General features: G+C 36.7%; 1 protein-coding gene across 4 annotated transcripts in view; it reads left to right on the forward strand.

Annotated features, from left to right (window-relative positions):
- PDE7A (phosphodiesterase 7A) overlaps window positions 1-18,695 on the forward strand; it is a 148,708-nt gene that overhangs the window by 104,416 nt on the left and 25,597 nt on the right. For all 4 annotated transcript variants that reach the window (XM_086696098.1, XM_025922635.2, XM_086696097.1 and 1 more), the window contains exons 4-5: window positions 13,719-13,870; window positions 15,868-15,931. In XM_086696098.1, the coding sequence (XP_086552224.1) occupies window positions 13,719-13,870; window positions 15,868-15,931 (216 nt within the window). The remainder of the gene's footprint in view (window positions 1-13,718; window positions 13,871-15,867; window positions 15,932-18,695) is intronic.

Below are 18,695 nucleotides of genomic sequence, written 5' to 3' on the forward strand. Positions count from 1 at the left end.
AAGCCACAGAAGAAAATCAGTTCAACACAGAAATACCTTAAATATGGAAACAATGTCCAGCCTCACTACCAATCAAACAAATTCCTATCAAATTTAGGAGCTTAAACTATCAGCTAAAGTGCTGGTGATAGTTACTTTGTTAGAGACTCTAGGGGGCAATTCCTCGGTATGCATCAAGAATTTTAAACATTTTTTTCTTTGTTTTCACCACTGGAAATGTATGCAAAGGGAATAATCATTGGTAAATGTTAATGTATGTACAAAGATGTTCACTTTGGTTTTGTTTATAATAGGGAAATGTATTAAATTGTGGTATTAGTGACTGAAATATTTAGGAGTAAAAGACCAGAATGTTTATAATCTACCCTCAGATGTTCAGAAGAAGAAACGTCCATGGACACTATGCAAATATTAAAGCAATGGAAAAAAATGTTAACAATGGCAAATCTGAGTAAAGGGTATTCCTTGTACTATTTTTAGTTTAGTTTACAACCTTTTGTATTTTATACCTGTATTTTGAAATGATCTCCAAACAAAAAAGGTTGGTAATTAAATTATATGTAAGCTTATTAAAAATGAAGGGTTTATAATCAGAATATATATGTTAATTAACTGGTATTGGACCAGTTCTATGGTTGCTTATTACAGAACTGTGGGAATTCAAACTTTGGGAAGATGATTAAAAACTTACTTGTACTCATGTTACAGAGGGATTTTGATGGTCGCCAGTCGTCTTTGCCAAGAAGTGTTTCCCAAAGATCTGGTTTTAACCTGTAATCAGGGTTAGTCTGGCATGTTTATTGCAATGATTCTACTTTAATCAATAAATTCTCCTACATTTTTAAGTTAAATCTTTCCTGAAATGGATGTATCATACAGAAGCCTTGTTCTTAACTAGATTTTTTTCCTTTTTCTTTTGTCTCTAATGCTTTTAGTGGGCTGTTCATGCTAAGTTCTTTTGTGAATTTATCAGGTATTATCTTGGTTCTGTGGGGCAAGAAATCAAAAACTTTGCCCAGATATCATCTCTCACTGAAGAGATTTTTCTGAAGCAATCTTTTACCTTTGTTTTTGTTCTTATTAACTTCTGTGTTATATAGCACATAAGGTAATATCATACATATGAAAATGTTGGTGCTAACACTTTTTTGAGACCCACTGACAAATTTCAGCTTTCATCCCATTCTTAAAAGATCCCTAACTTTCAGACCTGTTCTGTCTGGGAGTTACTCCTACTAAGGTACAGATTTCTGGTCCTCCCATTTAAAAACTGATTCTTGATGTCCTTCATTCAACTAATTTGAACCTGTTTGGTCTCCCAATTTTATGGTGTGAAAATTCTATGTTTGAGGCACCTAGTGACAATGAGCAATGTATAGCACTAACAAATTGGGAGGAAAAGATAAGGGGGGTGAGAAGGAGGGAGAGAGGAATTGTTGGATTAGAGAGAGCAAGGGGCTGATGGAGACATGGGGCTGACGGGAGAGTAGTTTCTGCTGAAACTGTGTGTCCCTAACATGAGTTCCTGTGCTCTGGAGCATCATTCCTTGATGTGATGGCTTCTCATGTTTCTGCTTTCACTCAGCTCTAAAGATCACCAGGAGACTCCTCATTTCACTTGCCTCCTTGTGAGTAAGGTGGCTTACTTTCAGTAGGCTGGATTAAAAGCCCCAAATATTCCTACAAATATTTTTCTATACCTGATCTCTTGAAATACAGTATTTTGAGTCTTCAGTTTATTGGACTTGATGAAATGAATTCTGTATTGACATTTTGTCAGAATTTGTCCTTCATTTCCTCCTAAAATTGTATGTCCCTCAATTTAATAAGTCATTCTTTTAGTTACACCTTATTTTTAGCTTATATAATAAATACTAATATCTTTAAAATGTAAAAGAACTATTAAAACACTGCATGTGCACTCAGAAAATCGGGTGTGTCTTTTTAAAGATTCTGGGATGATTATCAACTAGTAACAGAAGCTGCCAGCTTGACAGTTACTTCTTTTCATGGAATTCACCAAAGCTTACTGACGTCATCCAGACTGGAAGGCACGGTCTCTCTGCCAATATCAGACAAGAAGTAATACAAGGAATATGGTTGTTGGGTTTTTTTTACAGCTTTTTTTTTCATGTCTACGCAAATGCAGTTTTTTCCATTTTCTTTTACTCCTGGCACATAGTAATGTTTCAGTCCATGTAAATGTGTTTTACCCATTATCTTGAGCTTTTTATTCATTTTAGCACTTTACTCCACCCCATAATAGGGCAGCAAGGGAACTTGTCAGAATATTTATATTGTAGTCTAAAAGCTTTTAAATTTGTAGGCTTTTAGTCATAATTCGTTTTTTTGTTCGTGGCCTCTGGCAGCTTCTGGCTAATAGTAGAGGGTGAATACAATTTTGTTGCATCAAATTGACTAAAACTGTATCTTCTACCAGTTAGATTTTATAGGGTCCTACTTATAGCTCTCTAAGTATGATATGAACTATTAACCAGATTCAGGCTGGTTGCTGACTTTCTGTTGAATCAAATGTCTCATGTTGTCTTTATTGTAATGACTTTCTATGAAAAGATATAAAACTCCTTAAACTTTTTCTGAGATCCTCATGTGTGTTTGATTTGGGATTGTTTCCTGTCTTCCTAACAGGGCTGTGTTAGACCTCAGTACCTGTTTTATACTGAGTTGTATGATCAGAAAGAACATCTGTTTGTATGTGTTTTGAGTTTAAAAGCTTGGGTCTCACTAATTTTATTGTCTTAGATGATCTCAGTCTTTAATGTGTAATAACTCCCATACAAAGGTAGATCCTGTTATATTTGGTAGCTTTTTCTGCTTCTTCCCTTTAAGTGTAAAAGTTGTTGCTTGGAGTTTCCCTCAGCCATGACTTTGTCTTTGTTACAGAATTTTTCTCATTATCTTTCCTATTGTACCACCTGGCCAGTACTTTACTATTTACAAGCATATTTTCTTCAGCCATTATTTGTTTGATCTGCTAACACAGCTATTCATCACTTGTAATTTAGTCTCATTCCAAATGAAGGCAAGCCAGCCTCTACTTACAGCTGTGGTGTTGTAGACTGAGGTCATCTTTTGCTGAGGTTTCTGTTAAATTTTAGTTTGTTCCCAATCATTCATCTGTCTTGAAATCACATCTGTAATATGTAACGTAAACAAACATGTCTATGATAGTTCACAGAGATATCACAAAAAACAAGAATCTTATGTCTTTTTTCTCTGTCTTTTTCATCATGAATGTTCCTACTTCCAATCCCCTGTACCACATGCCTACATTTAAAAACCACTGATTTTTGTTCCTTTGTCCCAAGTTGATAGAACATTCTGTCCCCTAGATATCTTCTCTAACTTCAAAGCATAAATTAGGGAGCTGATATGGAATGGACATTAATCTTAATACATTTTAATGGTCTAATTGTACCTAGGAGAACTGGGGGGATAGGAGATTCAACTTTAGGGTTTATTTTACCTGTTACACTTACGTCTTTGTTCTTTCCTTTTTTTTTTTTTTTTTTTTTTTTTTTGTCTGTCTCAGTTCACTAATAAGGTAATTAAAAATGTAATGAATAAGGAGCTATCTTCAAGTCCTGAGTTTGAACATAAGAGGGATCCAACATATCATATATCCCGTCTCTGAAGGGGGGAAATGCCTAATCCATAACAATAATAACAATAATCTTATAATCTTTTAAAAGAGTTTTATACCAATTATTTTATCCTGTCAAAGTGAACATTGAATTCCATAAACTAAGCTTATAAGAATTGCTTAAGGGAAAGAATATTGATTGTACAGCTTATTCTCATATTAACATTGATCTGGTTTTAGATTATGAGTAGCTTGTTTATTTCTTTGATTTGCATTAAAGCTTGGACTGTTTATATATTCATTTTAAAATAATAACATTTTACATGCAAAATATGCATATTTTGAAATCTTTTAAATATGTGCATTTATTTCTATAGTACATAAAAGTATGCTGTGGTCTTCAGAATGAAGTATGCTATCATGAAGAATAAATTTGGTTTTGTTAAAATAAGTAGTGTGAGGTCATGTGTTTAAAAATATTTGAACTTGAGGGACGCCTGGGTGGCTCAGTCAGTTAAGCGTCCAACTTCAGCTCAGGTCATGATCTCATGGTTTGTGAGTTCAAGCCCCGTGTCGGGCTCTGTGCTGACAACGTAGAGCCTGGAGCCTGCTTCGGATTCTGTGTCTCCTCTCTCTGCCCCTCCCATGCTCATGCTCTGTCTCTCTCTGTCTCTCAATAAATAGACACTAAAAAAATTAAAAATATTTGAACTTGAAGCTAATACAGTGTTATAGGTCAATTATACCTTAACTAAAAACAAATTTGATACCTATGATAACTATAGCTATTAAGTGTTAATTGTTTATTCTTTCCCAAAAAAGACATATTGCATGTATTATTTAATTTTTACAACAGTCCTATGATGACTATTTTACAGTGAGGAAATGGTAAAGACCTTAAATAACTTTCCTAATGTCACGAAACTAGTAGAAGTGGCAGAACTGGGATTTAGACTCAGGTGTGTAACTCCAAAGCTCATGTATTTATCTACTCTGCTGTACTGCCTCTGCATATCAGCATGTACTGCTCTACTAAAGGCCATTGCTTTATGCACCTAGCTATTTTCTTCCTCATTTATCCACACATGCCAAGTGTAGATGTTCTTACAAAAAAATTTGTCCCATAGACATAGATAAGTAATTATTCAGTATTTTAACAATAACCTTTCAGATATGGCTTCTGGTGTGTGTGTGTGTGTGTGTGTGTGTGTGTGTGTGTGTGTGTGTTTAGGAAAATTAAAGGGGAGGTTAGAATATAGAATGCCTTCAGGTTTTTTTATTCCATTACCATTCCACATGACATTGCCCTAGACTATAGTTAAAACTGAATTTAAAAAACATTGTTTAAATAGTCTCCAAGGGTAATTCATGATTATATGCATCTAAGTGATTTTTAGGATTTTAAGGTGGCAGATATAGTGACTACAAGGCTCCCTCTTGTGGACCATTAAAGCAAGTAGCCGTCAAGTCTCAAGATCCAAAGCCTTTCCTGTTAAAAACCTCTTTTGTATAACAACTGTCAGTGACATCTTTTGCCATGCTACTTGAATGATAGAGAAGTGAGTCTGGGACTGTCAGGAGTAATACTGCTGAGCATGTGTGATTCTCCGGCCCCTTTGTTTCCTTAACCTATTGCCTGTATCTCCTTTCTCCTTTCTAATATTAGGGGAAAACATTGTTTCTAAATTTGCCTGCTATCCCATATTTCATTTTTTTGGCTCAGAGAATCTGAGAATGGATGGCTGGAAGTAATTCCCATGATCATCAAGTAACAACACTCATTTAATTTTTTGGAAGTTGATTAGTTTGTTCATGGTCACATAGTGAGGTAATGTTATATTTTAGAAGAGAACCAACAGAGCTAACGGCTCTTTAATAGTAACTTGATTAATTCGCTGAGCCCTGTTGGCTTTCTAAGCTGGTTTGGAATGTAGGTAACCATGTAAACTAGAACAACCCTGGGACTTACAATAAATAGTCGTGGCCTGGTGGAAGCTGGGCTTTAATAAAGACAATTTTAATCTACTGTGTATTATGCTTTGAAATAAATAATGGCACACCTTATGTTACAGAGAGAGCCCATGACAGTATTGGTAGTAGGGTCAGATTTTACATAATATGATTAGAGGGTGAGCTTTTCAGTAACAGTCTGAATGAGGGTACTAGTCAAATTCTTAGTCACTCATTCCTGTTTCCAGTTCCCCATGTATTCTTTTTTATATATTCCTAAATGATATCTACTTATTCAACTTGATACTCTTTTTTTCTCTGTAGTGGTCTTTCCTTGTTTCAATATAAGACTTTTCCTTCTAATCGTTATTGGGAATCTGTGTATGTATGTGTGTAGAAGGGGGAAGAGTGGGAGGGAAGCAAACCTGAGGAAACTAAAAATTTCCATCTTAAAATGATCTCATCATGCTTTATCCTTGATTTATAGTTACTGATCCCTTAGATCATATTTTGGAAGCTATTCTAGGACAGTTTTGGAAGGCTCTCTCACTTTCTTTTAATGTTTACTTATTTTTGAGAGAGAGAGAGAGAGATAGCACGAGTGGGTGAGGGGCAGAGAGAGGGGGAGACACAGAATCTGAAGCAGGCTCCAGGCTCTGAGCTGTCAGCACAGAGTCCGACGCAGGACTCAGACCCACAAACCGCCAGATCATGACCTGCACTGCAGTAGGATGCTTAACTGACTGAGCCACCCAGGCGCCCCTCTAATTTTCTTTTAGAAAACTTATTCTCCAGTTTGGCAGTGTGTTTTAGAAGCCATTGAAATGTGCTCCAATATGTTTGTTCTACTTCTGAGGGTGTATTCCAAGGGAATCAACTAGGATATGTGGAAAGGTACAGTTATAAGAATGTTTATTACAGAATTGTAAGAAAAATAAAAGAAACAACCCAGAAGCAAAAAGAGTAAGTAATTATGATAATTTCATACTTTGGAATAATGAGCACCTCACAGAAAAATGTTACTTCAAATTGATGAAAATTGTGACCGATTTTTTTTTTTTTAATTCTCAGGTTAGCTAACATACAGTGTAGTCTTGGCTTCAGGAGTGGAATCCGGTGATTCATCACTTACATATAACACCCAGTGCTCCTCCCAACAAGTGCCCTTCTCAATGCCCTTCACCCATTTTCCCCACCTCCCCACCCCCATCAACCCTCAGTTCTCTGTATTTAAGAGTCTCTTCTGGTTTGCCTCCCTCTCTGTTTTTATCTTGTTTTTCCTACCCTTCCCCCATGTTCATCTGTTAAGTGTCTCAAATTCCACATATGAGTGAAATCATGTGATATCTGTCTGTCTCTGACTAGACTTATTTCGCTTAGCATAACATCCTCCATTTCCATCCACGTTGTTGTAAATGGCAAGATTTCATTCTTTTTCATCACTGAGTAGGATTCCATTGTGTGTGTGTGTGTGTGTGTGTGTGTGTGTGTGTGTGTGTGTCTGTCTGTCTGTGTCACATACCACATTTTCTTTTTTTTTTAATTAATAATTTTTTAATGTTTATTCAGTTTTGAAAGACCGAGAGAGTGGGAGACACAGAATCTGAAGCAGGCTCCAGGCTCTTGAGCTGTCAGCACTGAGCCTGATGCAGGACTCGAATCCAGGAACTGAGATCATGACCTGAGCCACAGTTGGCCGCTTAACCAACTGAGCCACCAAGGCGCCCCTATACACCACATTTTCATAATTCATTCATCAGGTGATGGACATTTAAGTTCTTTCCATAATTTGGCTATTGTTGAAAGTGCTGCTATAAACATTGGGGTACAAGTGCCCCTATGTATCAGCATTCCTGTATCCCTTGGGTAAATTCCTAGCAGTGCTATTGCTGGGTCATAGGGTAGTTCTATTTTTAATTTTTTGAGGAACTTCTGTGCTATTTTCCAGAGTGGCTGCACAAGTTTGCATTCCCACCAGCAGTGCAAGAGGGTTCCCATTTTTCCACATCCTCGCCAGCATTTGTTGTTTCCTGAGTTGTTAATTTTAGCCATTCTGACTGGTGTGAGATGGTATATCTCAGTGTGGTTTTGATTTGTATTTCCCTGATGATGAGTGTCATTGAGCATCTTTTCATGTGTCTGTTTGCCATCTGGACATCTTCTTTGGAAAGTGTCTGTTCATGTCTTCTGCCCTTTTCTTCACTGGATTATTTGTTTTCTTGGGTGTTGACTTTGTCCAGTTCTTTACAGATTTTTGATACCAGCCCTTTATCTAATATGTCATTTGCAAATATCTTCTCCCATTCTGTTGGTTACTTTTTAGTCTTGTTGATTGTTTCCTTTGCAGTGCAGAAGCTTTTTATCTTGATGAGGTCCCAATAGTTAATTTTTTGGCTTTTATTTCCCTTGCCTTTGGAGACATGTCAAGTAAGAAATTGCTGCAGCTGAGGTCAAAGAGGTTGTAGTCTGTTTTGTCCTGTAGAATTTTGATCGTTTCCTGTCTCACATTTAGGTCTTTCATCCATTTTGAGTTTATTTTTATGGTGTAAGAAAGTGTGACTGAATTTTGTACCACTCACTTAAAAAATTAAATGAAGTGGGGCACCTGGGTGGCTCAGTCAGATAAGCATCGACTTCAGCTCAGGTCATGATCTCACAGCTCATGAGTTCGAGCCCCACACCAGGCTTTGTGCTGACAGCTCAGAGCCTGGAGCCTGCTTCGGATTCTGCCTCCCTCTCTCTGCCCCTGCCCCGCTTGCACTCTGTCTCTGTTAATAAATAACCATTAAAATTTTTTTTGATTAAATGAAGCAATAGCCATAAAGAACAAATTGAACTCAGGGAATAGATAATAAGGCAAGATAAAAAAAAAAAAAGTGGTTGAAACATGTACATTCAGAATCAAGAAAGAGTAGAAACAAGGGGTACCTGGGTGGCTCAGTCAGTTAAACATCTGATTCTTTGGCTCAAGTCATGATCTCACAGTTCATGAGATTGAACCATGCATGGGACTCTGTGCTGACAGCACAGAGCCTGCTTGGGATTTTCTCTCTCCCTGTCTCTCTGCCCCTCCCCTGCTTGCTTGCTCGCTCTCTCTCAAAATAAATAAATATTTAGGAAAAAAACAATAGAAGCAAAAGTCCAAATATATCACAGAAATGAAGGCATTTGGTAGGACCAAAGGTGTAGAATATGCAGTAACCAAGATAATGAGCATAGGGGATAGAAATGAGAAAAGCAATCTGCAGTCACACCACCCTGAGTGCACCCAATCTTGTCTGATCTCAGAAGCTAAGCAGGGCTGGGAAAAATAAGAAAGCAAACAAAACAAATAAATGATTAAAACGAATTGGAGAGGAAGTGAGATACAGATGATAGGTAAAGTCGTTTCAACATAACAGTTTAGTCTCTGAATAATAAAGCTAAAATAGTGGAACACAATAAATATTTAGCGATACCATTCAAGAAAACTCTTCATAAGTAACAGAAGAGTTAAAATGACATATTGAAGGAGCACACCATGTATCAGGGGAAAATGATCCAGAATGGTTCACAGTGGGGTATATCTTAGCAAAGTCATTGGACTTTAAAATCAAGAGAGTTTCTGTGGGTGGCCATGGCAAAAGACCAAGTCACTAAAGGGGGGAAGTAAAGGGTTTGCCTCAGACTTTGCAAACCTCAATGCCAGAAGATAATGAATCAGTACTTTGAAATACACTCCAGGAAGGAAAATGAAAGATAAAAATTTATATTTAGTCAAGCTGTCTGTCAAATACAAAGACTACCATTCAAAGATATATTGTTTGTGAGATACATTATTATCATGAAAGAAAAAGTATATACTCCGTCAACTAACAAACATTGGGAAAGGGAAAGTAGGATATAGAGTCATTTCCTTGCGTGTAATAACAAAATATTAAAGGATGATGTCTTAAGCTGACAAATCAAGAAGTGGAAATATAAGCATATTTTACAAAATGAAGGTATTTTTTGTAAATTGTAAAGTTGTAGCAACGCTCTTCAGGGCAGTACTGGTTAAACAGATTATGGTTCATCCATATCATGAAATACTTGATAGCCTCATAAAAAAATGAGGAAGGTCTCTATGTACTGATAGGGAAGGAGCGCCAAGATAAAAAGCAAGATGCAGAACATCTAATGGAATATATGGTACCATTTATGTAAAAGGAGTAGAAAAATAGTGTATAAGGATTTCATACATTTGATCAAAAAACTCAGGAAAAATACACAAGAATCTTTAAGAAAAAAATTATCTTGGGGGAAGGCTTGGGAGGTGGTTGGATGGATGACTGGGTAGGGGTTAGGTTCAGGTTTGTTCTTTTTTTTTTTAATGTTTATTTATTTATTTTGAGAGAGAGCATGCACATGCATGAGTGGGTCAGGGGCAGAGAGAGAGAGGCGGGGAGGGAGAGAGAATCCCAAGCAGGCTCCACACTGTCAGCGTGGAGCCTGATTTGGGGCTCAGACTCAAGAACACGAAATCATGACCTGAGCCAAAATCAAGAGTTGGATGCTTCACCAACTGAGCCACCCAGGCGCCCTTCCTTTTCATTTTTGTAGTGCAAATGCATTACATATTACTAATTAGACTAATGGAAATATCAAATATTCTCTTCCTCCTTCCCCCAAATTCTGGTCCCGTATTGTCTTAAGCAAAGCTCTGAGGTAGTTTTAGCTGCTATCTCTACAAGGTGTCATGGGATTTTCATTCTTTCCAGAATGTAATCTTCTTAAGTAATCTTCCCCAGGCCTTCTAGGGGCAGAAAACACTGTTCTGTGATTGATTTGCTATTTCATCTGGACAGGTTCTCTGTCCTTTCTTAGGTTGTCTGCAAAATAATCAGTACTTATTAAGGCTGGTTCTGTCATTAAATGAAACTCTGTTTCTTATCCTTTGTGTAGGTTATTTATGGGATTGGTCTTGCTGGATGCATTGGGCTCCTATGAGTGAGCATTTCCCCCTTGAGTTAGTGTCTAATATTCATTCTCAACTTAATATGGTCAAAACAGAACTCTTGATAACATGTACCAACTTTAGAACTCTATGAAATAGGAAGATACGAATTACATTTAGTTTTTGTTTTTTTCATTTAAGGAAGGTGAGACATTAAGAGGTTGTGACTTGTCAAAAATTACTCTGCCAGATGTCTTAACCATTGATAATGTGAATCCTGCCTTGTTGATATGAGGATTTAGCATGGTGGACTGAGTTATTGGGGTTTTCCCCTCAAGTGAGGCTAATTTGTTTTTTGGTCCTTGTGCAGTTATGCTCCCAAAGAGATTCTCACACTTATTTCCAGGGTGCATGAGTTTGGATATATAATTGGAAAGCAGTGATGCTACTATTATTAGTGTATACATGTATGCACACACATATATGCACATAGTGATTCAGTATAATTGCCAGTGACAAAACTGTTACCTTTTGTGATTTAAGATCACTTGAAGGGAATGCTCATGAAATCATGCTCATGACTTTGAACTCTTTTCCATAATGAATAGAAGACATTCTGCAACATTTTCTAGAAGTTTTCTAAATGCTTTGGATCTAATGCATTAATTGTATTACATTTCTACTTTGGTTTCTAAAGTTGTGTGTGTAAAATGGGGGCGATAGTCTTGTCATCTTCACAGGATTGTTGTGATCACTAAATGGGATAGCTTATGTGAATGCGCTTTTGTAAAACTGTAAGGTGCCTTATCAAAACAGAGATGGTGGTGCTAGTATACGCTAATTAGTCTCACCTGTTCCTCATATGTTCCTACCATTCAACTCTGTCCCTTCCCGATTCACTCTTTTCTAAGAATAGGACTAAAAGGATAATATTAGACTTAAATTCGTGTACCTTAGCTTTTTTCCCCTCTGTGTTTCTTTTTCTGCATGCGTTCGTCTACGTAAAGACAATTTTGAATAATGTCATACAGAATCTTACACTTAATAATTAAACAATAGAGATATAATAAAAACCTATGAGTAATAGTGTGGACACAGGCTTTGTAAACAGACAGTTTTGTGTTTTAAAATCCACGTGTCCTATGTTGGCTGTGTGACCTTGGACAGGTTACTTAATCTCTTGTAGACTCAGTGTTCTCATGTGTAAAAATGAATGATAATATTTATCTTTTGACATTGTTGCGGACTAAATGAGGTACTTTTTGCAAAGCACTTTGGAACATTGTTTTCACAGAACACTTAGTCTACCCTCATGTCCTCAAACATGCAAATTCTAGTTCAGACATAATCACTTGATTAGTAGTTTTACCATTTTTGTTGTACTCCTTTTAATGTAAGTTACATTGATAAAGATCAGAAATTTAACTCCACAGTTGCTCTAAAAACTTTCTATTTTAGATTCACTGGAATGAAAAATGAGTACATTATGAAAAATGTACATAACAGTGTATATTACTTTATTTCTGGCTTATGTGAGTATATGGGAGCCTGAAAACTCATCAGCTATTTCAAAACGAGGATGCATTTATTCATTATATTTTACATATACCTAGCTGGTGCTATTATTAGCATTTGGAATAAAGAGATGAAAAAAAAAAGTAGTTCTTGGCTACATTGGAGGTCACCATTTGTCAAAGGAGACAGGTAAATAAGTGGTTATAATCCAATATCAGAAGTAGTCTGATAGAGGTCTGCACAGGGAGCTTTGAGAACCCAGAGGAGGCACCTCCCACTTCTACATGGGAGTGTGGGTGCAGTCGTTCAGATGTGCCTCCAGGGAAAATGACATCTGAGTCACATCTGGAACGAGACAGAACCTGTAACATGAAGCCTTTTCTTCAGACTAAGGACATGAATTCATTTTAAGATGATGTGGAGCCAATGAGTACTTTTATTTAAAGCAACATGAGGGGCGCCTGGGTGGCTCAGTCAGTTGGGCGTCCGACTTCGGCGCAGGTCATGATCTCACCATCAGTGAGTTCGGGCCCTATGTCAGGCTCTGTGCTGACAGCTTGGAGCCTGGAGTCTGCTCTGGATTCTGTGTCTCCCTGTCTCTCTGCCCCTCCCCTGCTCGTGCTCTCCCTCAAAAATTAAAAAAAATAATAATAAAGCAACATGAATGGATTGGGAATTTAGGATAACTACCTGGAAGCATACCTCCAAGCAGTGGCATCACATCAGTTTTATCATCATCTACATTGCAACCAGTTACTTAATATATCCAGCTCATGGGTACCTTATCTCACTCAATCCAGCACCCTTTGAACTGCATATTAATTGCCATTATTCTATAGATCTGAAAACACAGGGTAATACAGGTTAATAAAGGAGTTAGTGACTGGATGCATAAGGGAGAGTATGTTTGATCACCTGCCATTCTTCCTGGTGGGTTTAAGTTAACAGAAGATGAGAGATGATAATTGTTGATCCTTAGTCTCCTTTTTCATGTGTTTTATATATTATAAAGCATTTCACTGAATTTAGTTTGATTCTAGAGTTTAAAGATAACATGTGTTCTCTAGAAGATGACTTTTAACCCAAGTCTGTTACTTCGTCTGGTACTTAAGGAAACTGGTTTGTTCTAACACTAGAGGAAAAAATGGTTGTGTTAAACTTGCTCTTCCTTAGAATTTTTCATCTTACAGGATTTTTGTCCCTATTTTTTAGAATTCTTAATAGAATATGTTACTTAATTTTCCAGTCCTTCTCCTTTTCCTCTAAATAAAATTATCTTAATATTTGAAATGATATCTCCTTAGGATTTGAGACGTTGTAGTTGTGTAATTGTTAAATTCTCATATGTAACTGGGGACCTGGATTCTCAGTACGAAGGGTAGTTTGAAACTAGATTTTTGTCTTTCTTCTCCATAATGTCTATCGAGTATATTCAAGCAATAGAATGAGAGGTGATAATTCTTCAGAGTTAAAAACAAAACAAAAAACCTGACTATTAATCCAGCCACATTCCTCATTAGCTTTCCAAATCCTGTCAAAATTGACCGTTTACCCCTTCATTTTTAGTTCTTTAGTTGAAAATACAAATGAAGTACTTCTTTCTCTCCTAGAAATGTGGTATAATGATTCGTTTTTTTTTAAAAGGGTTTGTATGTAACTAGAAAGGAGTATAACAAAGATTGTGTGTGCACAGTTTCGACTTGCTATACTCACCTTTTACTTCTTTTATTTCAGCTCAATCTGAAATTGAAGTTTCTGTGTCTGCAAGAAATATCAGGAGGTTACTAAGTTTCCAGCGGTATCTTAGATCTTCTCGCTTTTTTCGCGGTACTACTGTTTCAAATTCTCTAAACATTTTAGATGATGATTATAATGGACAAGCCAAGGTGTGTATAACTTTTTCAAGAAAACATTAATTTTTGATAAGTTTCATGAAACCCTTTTTTTCCCATATGGGATTGACTTATTAGAACCTTTTTTTGTATGCAAAAATTAGTTAAGCCCATTATTCAGTTTTTCCTTTAGAGCAGGTGTTCATTTTATAATTAGGTGTTACAGAGCAAGGGAAATCACTGAAGTAACTAAAAGAATGAAAATGTTTTTGTTTATTGTAACAGTAAGTAACAAGTAGATCAGTAAACATTAAACTATAAGATCACACTGAATTTTAACTCTGGGAAGAATATTATGGCTATTCTGATCTAATGTCTATATGCTATACATAAAGAATCTATGACCTAAAGAGCATCAGGGACTGTTTGAGCTCACCCACTGTTTAGAGGTAAACCCAGCATAGGATGTTAGGTCTCATGACTTACAGTCAAATGATTTTTTTATAGTCTCTTGCATCACTGAGCTATTTTGAGGGTTTATACATTTTCTAATTAAACCCAGTGATTGTGAGCATTATTTATATAGTTTAAAAGAAATGTCTTAATGAAGGTGGAGCTCAGATGAGCTTGTTTTTGACCAAATGAGAGTTTTTGATGATCTTATGTTTCTGACATTTTTTAAATTATTTTTTACCTAATATTTACAGGCCAGATTTTGTAAGTGTGTGTACATAGGGCTAAGGTACCTTCTTTACAATTACATTAAAGTGCAAAAAAATTGTTTCCCTGTTTGTGAAAGAAATCTATAGAAAAGTGTTCATGCTTTCTTTAAATTGTAAAAAGTTTACAGGTTCTGCTTTTTAACATGAAAATATCGGGGCACCTGGGTAGCTCAGTCGGTTAAACGTCTGACTTCGGCTCAGGTCATGATCTCATAGTTCCTGGGTTTGAGCCTCCCGTCGGGCTCAGTGCTGACAGCTCAGAGCCTGGATCCTGCTTCAGATTCTGTGTCCCTCTCTCTCTCTGCCCCTCTCCCGCTTACACACATTCTCTCTCTCAAAAATAAACATTAAAAAAAATTAAAAATAAACAAAATGAGAATATTGATTTGTGTATGAGTGGTTGTTAGTACTATCAAAAAATCACTATTAGTAAGAGTATTTCTTATGTCAATTTATTGATAGATGTGTACAACAGTGAACTTTCCACAGAAATTTCAGGTTACAAATATATAGTGTAAAAATATGAATTTGGTTTGGTTGTTGTGAGATTTATTTGCTCAACTTAAATACACATCAACTTAAATGTAATAAAGGCTATTAATTATTGTATAATGATATTTAAAGAATATAAATAAATACCTGTAAGTTGGGAGTGTTTTTTTTTTTTTTTAAGAAAAGGAATGACAAATAACTTAAGCATAGTGTAGTATAGATTCAAGTGCCTAAGTTCCAGAATCAGACCACCTGAGTTAATTAATATCCCAGCTCTATTACTTTCTAGCTGAGCAAGTTAGTTACTTTTAGCCTGTTTCCCCATATATAAAGGAGGGTTAAAGACAACTCCTACTTCATAGTCTTGGTATGAATAGTAAGAGTAAGCAAAACACTTTTAACAGTACCTGGAATATAGTAAGTACTCAACTATTATAACTTATTTTTAAAATCTAATTTCTAGACCATGCCATGTATGAACCATATATGGTTCATGGTGTTAAATTATGTTAGAATTCTTGAGTGCTCGCTTCGGCAGCACATATACTAGAATTCTTGAAAAGTTCATGGGAGTATAGGAATGAATTGAAAGAAACAATAACCTTACTTGTACATTCATTAATTGGAATACAAACTATTTGGTTTTCCAAATGGAGATTACCCTTTGGACACTTTTTTGGAGCCAGTTGGAAAGGTCATGATTAAAAGGAGAATGATACTTTGCATTTCTTAAAGTAAATCACTTTCTATTTTCACTAACTTCACTATGGACTATCTGTAAAAGACAGACTGTTATTGAACTTAAATTACAGTAGGAATGTTTGGTTTTCATTTCAGTGTATGCTGGAAAAAGTTGGAAATTGGAATTTTGATATCTTTCTATTTGATAGACTAACAAATGGTAAGTGAAGAGTTTGACTTACTCCAATTAATGTGTACTCTAGATTGCTGCATTGATGGTACAGTCACTCGGGAGGTTATTGCTTTCATTTACTTAGGTTATGAGCCCTCTGCTGCCAACAGAACATCATTTTGTCCCTTCTTTAGTGACTGATCTATAAGCTCAAAGAATCACTCTCATAATTTTGTCTTTTCATTACTCTTGGTTAGCAGTAATCAAAAGTCATCATCATCATCATCACTTGGCCATCCATCCCTAATTAATGCTACTATTATAGATAACCCAAAGTGAAATTGTTACCTCATTATTTTGTTTTTCTGTTTTGGTTTCTTTTGGGTTGTGGTCATTTACAATGACATCTTCTGATACTGTATTTCAGCTTTGACAGCCACAGATATGTGGTAGATTAATGACATTTTAAAGATATCCTTTCTTTTAACTTTATGGTTCTCAGGCTTTTCTTTCTCTGTACATTTGAGAGATATGACATATGATCAACATTGGTTCCCTATGACATGGCGTCTTTATGGTTGGGTGGAGATGAGCTTGTAGCTTCTTTAGGAGTCTTATCAGAATCTACAGAATATGAATGGTTTGAAAACACCAGGTGATTCTAATCTGTTTACCCCCTCCTGTGTTTTGTTTGGTTTTAGGGGCAAGAGTCATGTTTCCTTATTCTCTTTGGAACAGGATAAGGATTTCTTTTGAGAATCATTTTTATTTAGGGTAAAATTTTTGGCATAAAAAAATGGTACAGGTTATTCAACTAGACCGTACTTGTCTAAATATCTTTTTGCTTGTCTAAATATCCTTTTAATAAGTGAAACAGGGGGCTCCTGGGTAGCTCAGTTGGTTAAGCATCTCACTCAATTTCGGCTCAGGTCATGATCTCATGATTCATGAGATTGAGCCCCACAGTGGGCTCTGTGCTGACTGTGGAGCCTGCTTGGGATTCTCTCTCTCTCTCTCTCTCTCTCTCTCTCTCTCTCTCTCTGTCTTCCCCTCCTGCACACACACACACACACACACTCTCTCTCTCAAAATAAATAAACCTTAATAAAAGTAAAGCAGATTGGAAAGTACACTGAGAGGAAGCCACTTCTGAGTGTTTAGAATGAAGTGGGCCACCTGGGTGGCTCAGTCAATTGAACATCCAACTCTTGATTTCTGCTCAGGTTGTGATCCCAGGGTTGTGGGATCGAGCCCTGCACCGGGCTCCACTCTGAGCATGGAACTTGCTTGAGATTCTCTCTCTCCCTCTGCCTCCCCCTCCCCTGCTTCTGCATTCACACATTTTCTGTCTCTGTGTCTCTCTCTCTCTCTCAAATTAAAAAAAAACAATTTTTTAGAGTGAATTAAATATGTAGTTCACTGCTATGTACTTTGAAATTGCCTTTTTGTTTTCTTTTTTTCTTTGGAATGAAGCTCCTTTCATAAGGAAGCTAAATATGGGAAATGGGCAAGCAGATACAACTCTAGTCATCTTGAGAATCAATGTGGGTCTAGCTTTTTAGTATCACTACATTATTCTCTGTAAGCTGTGTGACCATGTAAAGTCCATGTAAAGAAAATAGCTTTGAGATCACCTTCTATTTGTCTGTACACTGTTGACAGAAAATAAATCGGACTGATCCTCAGCAAAATTGAAAAACAATGAATTCTGTTTTATCAGCACAGTCCCCCTCCTGCTTCCCTGCCATTTTGGGTTTTTTTTTTCCTTTTCTCTTTCTCTTCTACCTCTCCTTTGCCCTTGGGTGACTGTTTTCTGCCTTTCTCTGGCCCCACTTGGCATGTCCACACAGAAAATGCTCTAGTATCGTTTACACAGTTGTCTTTCCCTTCAGCCTTCCCTTTTTAAAACATGTAGATGGCAAAATATCAGGTGACTCATCTTCTTCTAGATCTGGGAAATTCCTTTTTTCTAACTTAATATGAATATTACTTCAGTTATTATCCCAAGATAAATGTAGATCAAACCATGCCACCCTTCACACCTTCCAGGTTTAGCCTTCTATAAACTGTAATTGCTCTTCACCTGCTATTAGTCTGCTGGGACACTTTTACTCATTGAAATAGCTGTTTGTTTTCTAAATTCCATTTTTAAAAAGCACATATCTGCTAGTCAGGGGTCTTGGTGATGAAAGTAGAGTGAGGTTGAAAGTGTGGGATGGGCAGAATAGCTTTCATGTTAATCACCTCATTACTTTTTGTGAAGATGATGGCTGAATGGTTTCTTCTTAGGGTTGGTTGTTAGCAGGTAACTACACACCTGTGATTTTACAGATGGTGATACACATATTCATGTAACGAGAGCCACCCAAAAGTTACAGGAATTCTATACATGAAGAGCAAATGGGCAAGAAAAATTTTTTAACTTTCATTATTTTATTAGAAATGCTTTCCTTTTTTTTTTTTAAATTTTTTTTTCAACGTTTTTTATTTTATTTTTGGGACAGAGAGAGACAGAGCATGAACGGGGGAGGGGCAGAGAGAGAGGGAGACACAGAATCGAAAACAGGCTCCAGGCTCCGAGCCATCAGCCCAGAGCCTGACGCGGGGCTCGAACTCACGGACCGCGAGATCGTGACCTGGCTGAAGTCGGACGCTTAACCGACTGCACCACCCAGGCGCCCCAGAAATGCTTTCCTTTTAAAAGTGCTTAGCCAGAAATGAATTCTGGATAATATATATGTATGGTATCCAAGTGTATAGTTTTCCTTTGTTGCTTACCGATCCCGTGCTTTCTGTATTTCTTACTCTGGCA

The sequence above is a fragment of the Puma concolor genome, chromosome F2, assembly GCF_028749965.1.
Source record: "Puma concolor isolate L17-30 chromosome F2, mPumCon1.1.hap2, whole genome shotgun sequence".
In the NCBI taxonomy this organism is placed as follows: domain Eukaryota; kingdom Metazoa; phylum Chordata; class Mammalia; order Carnivora; family Felidae; genus Puma; species Puma concolor.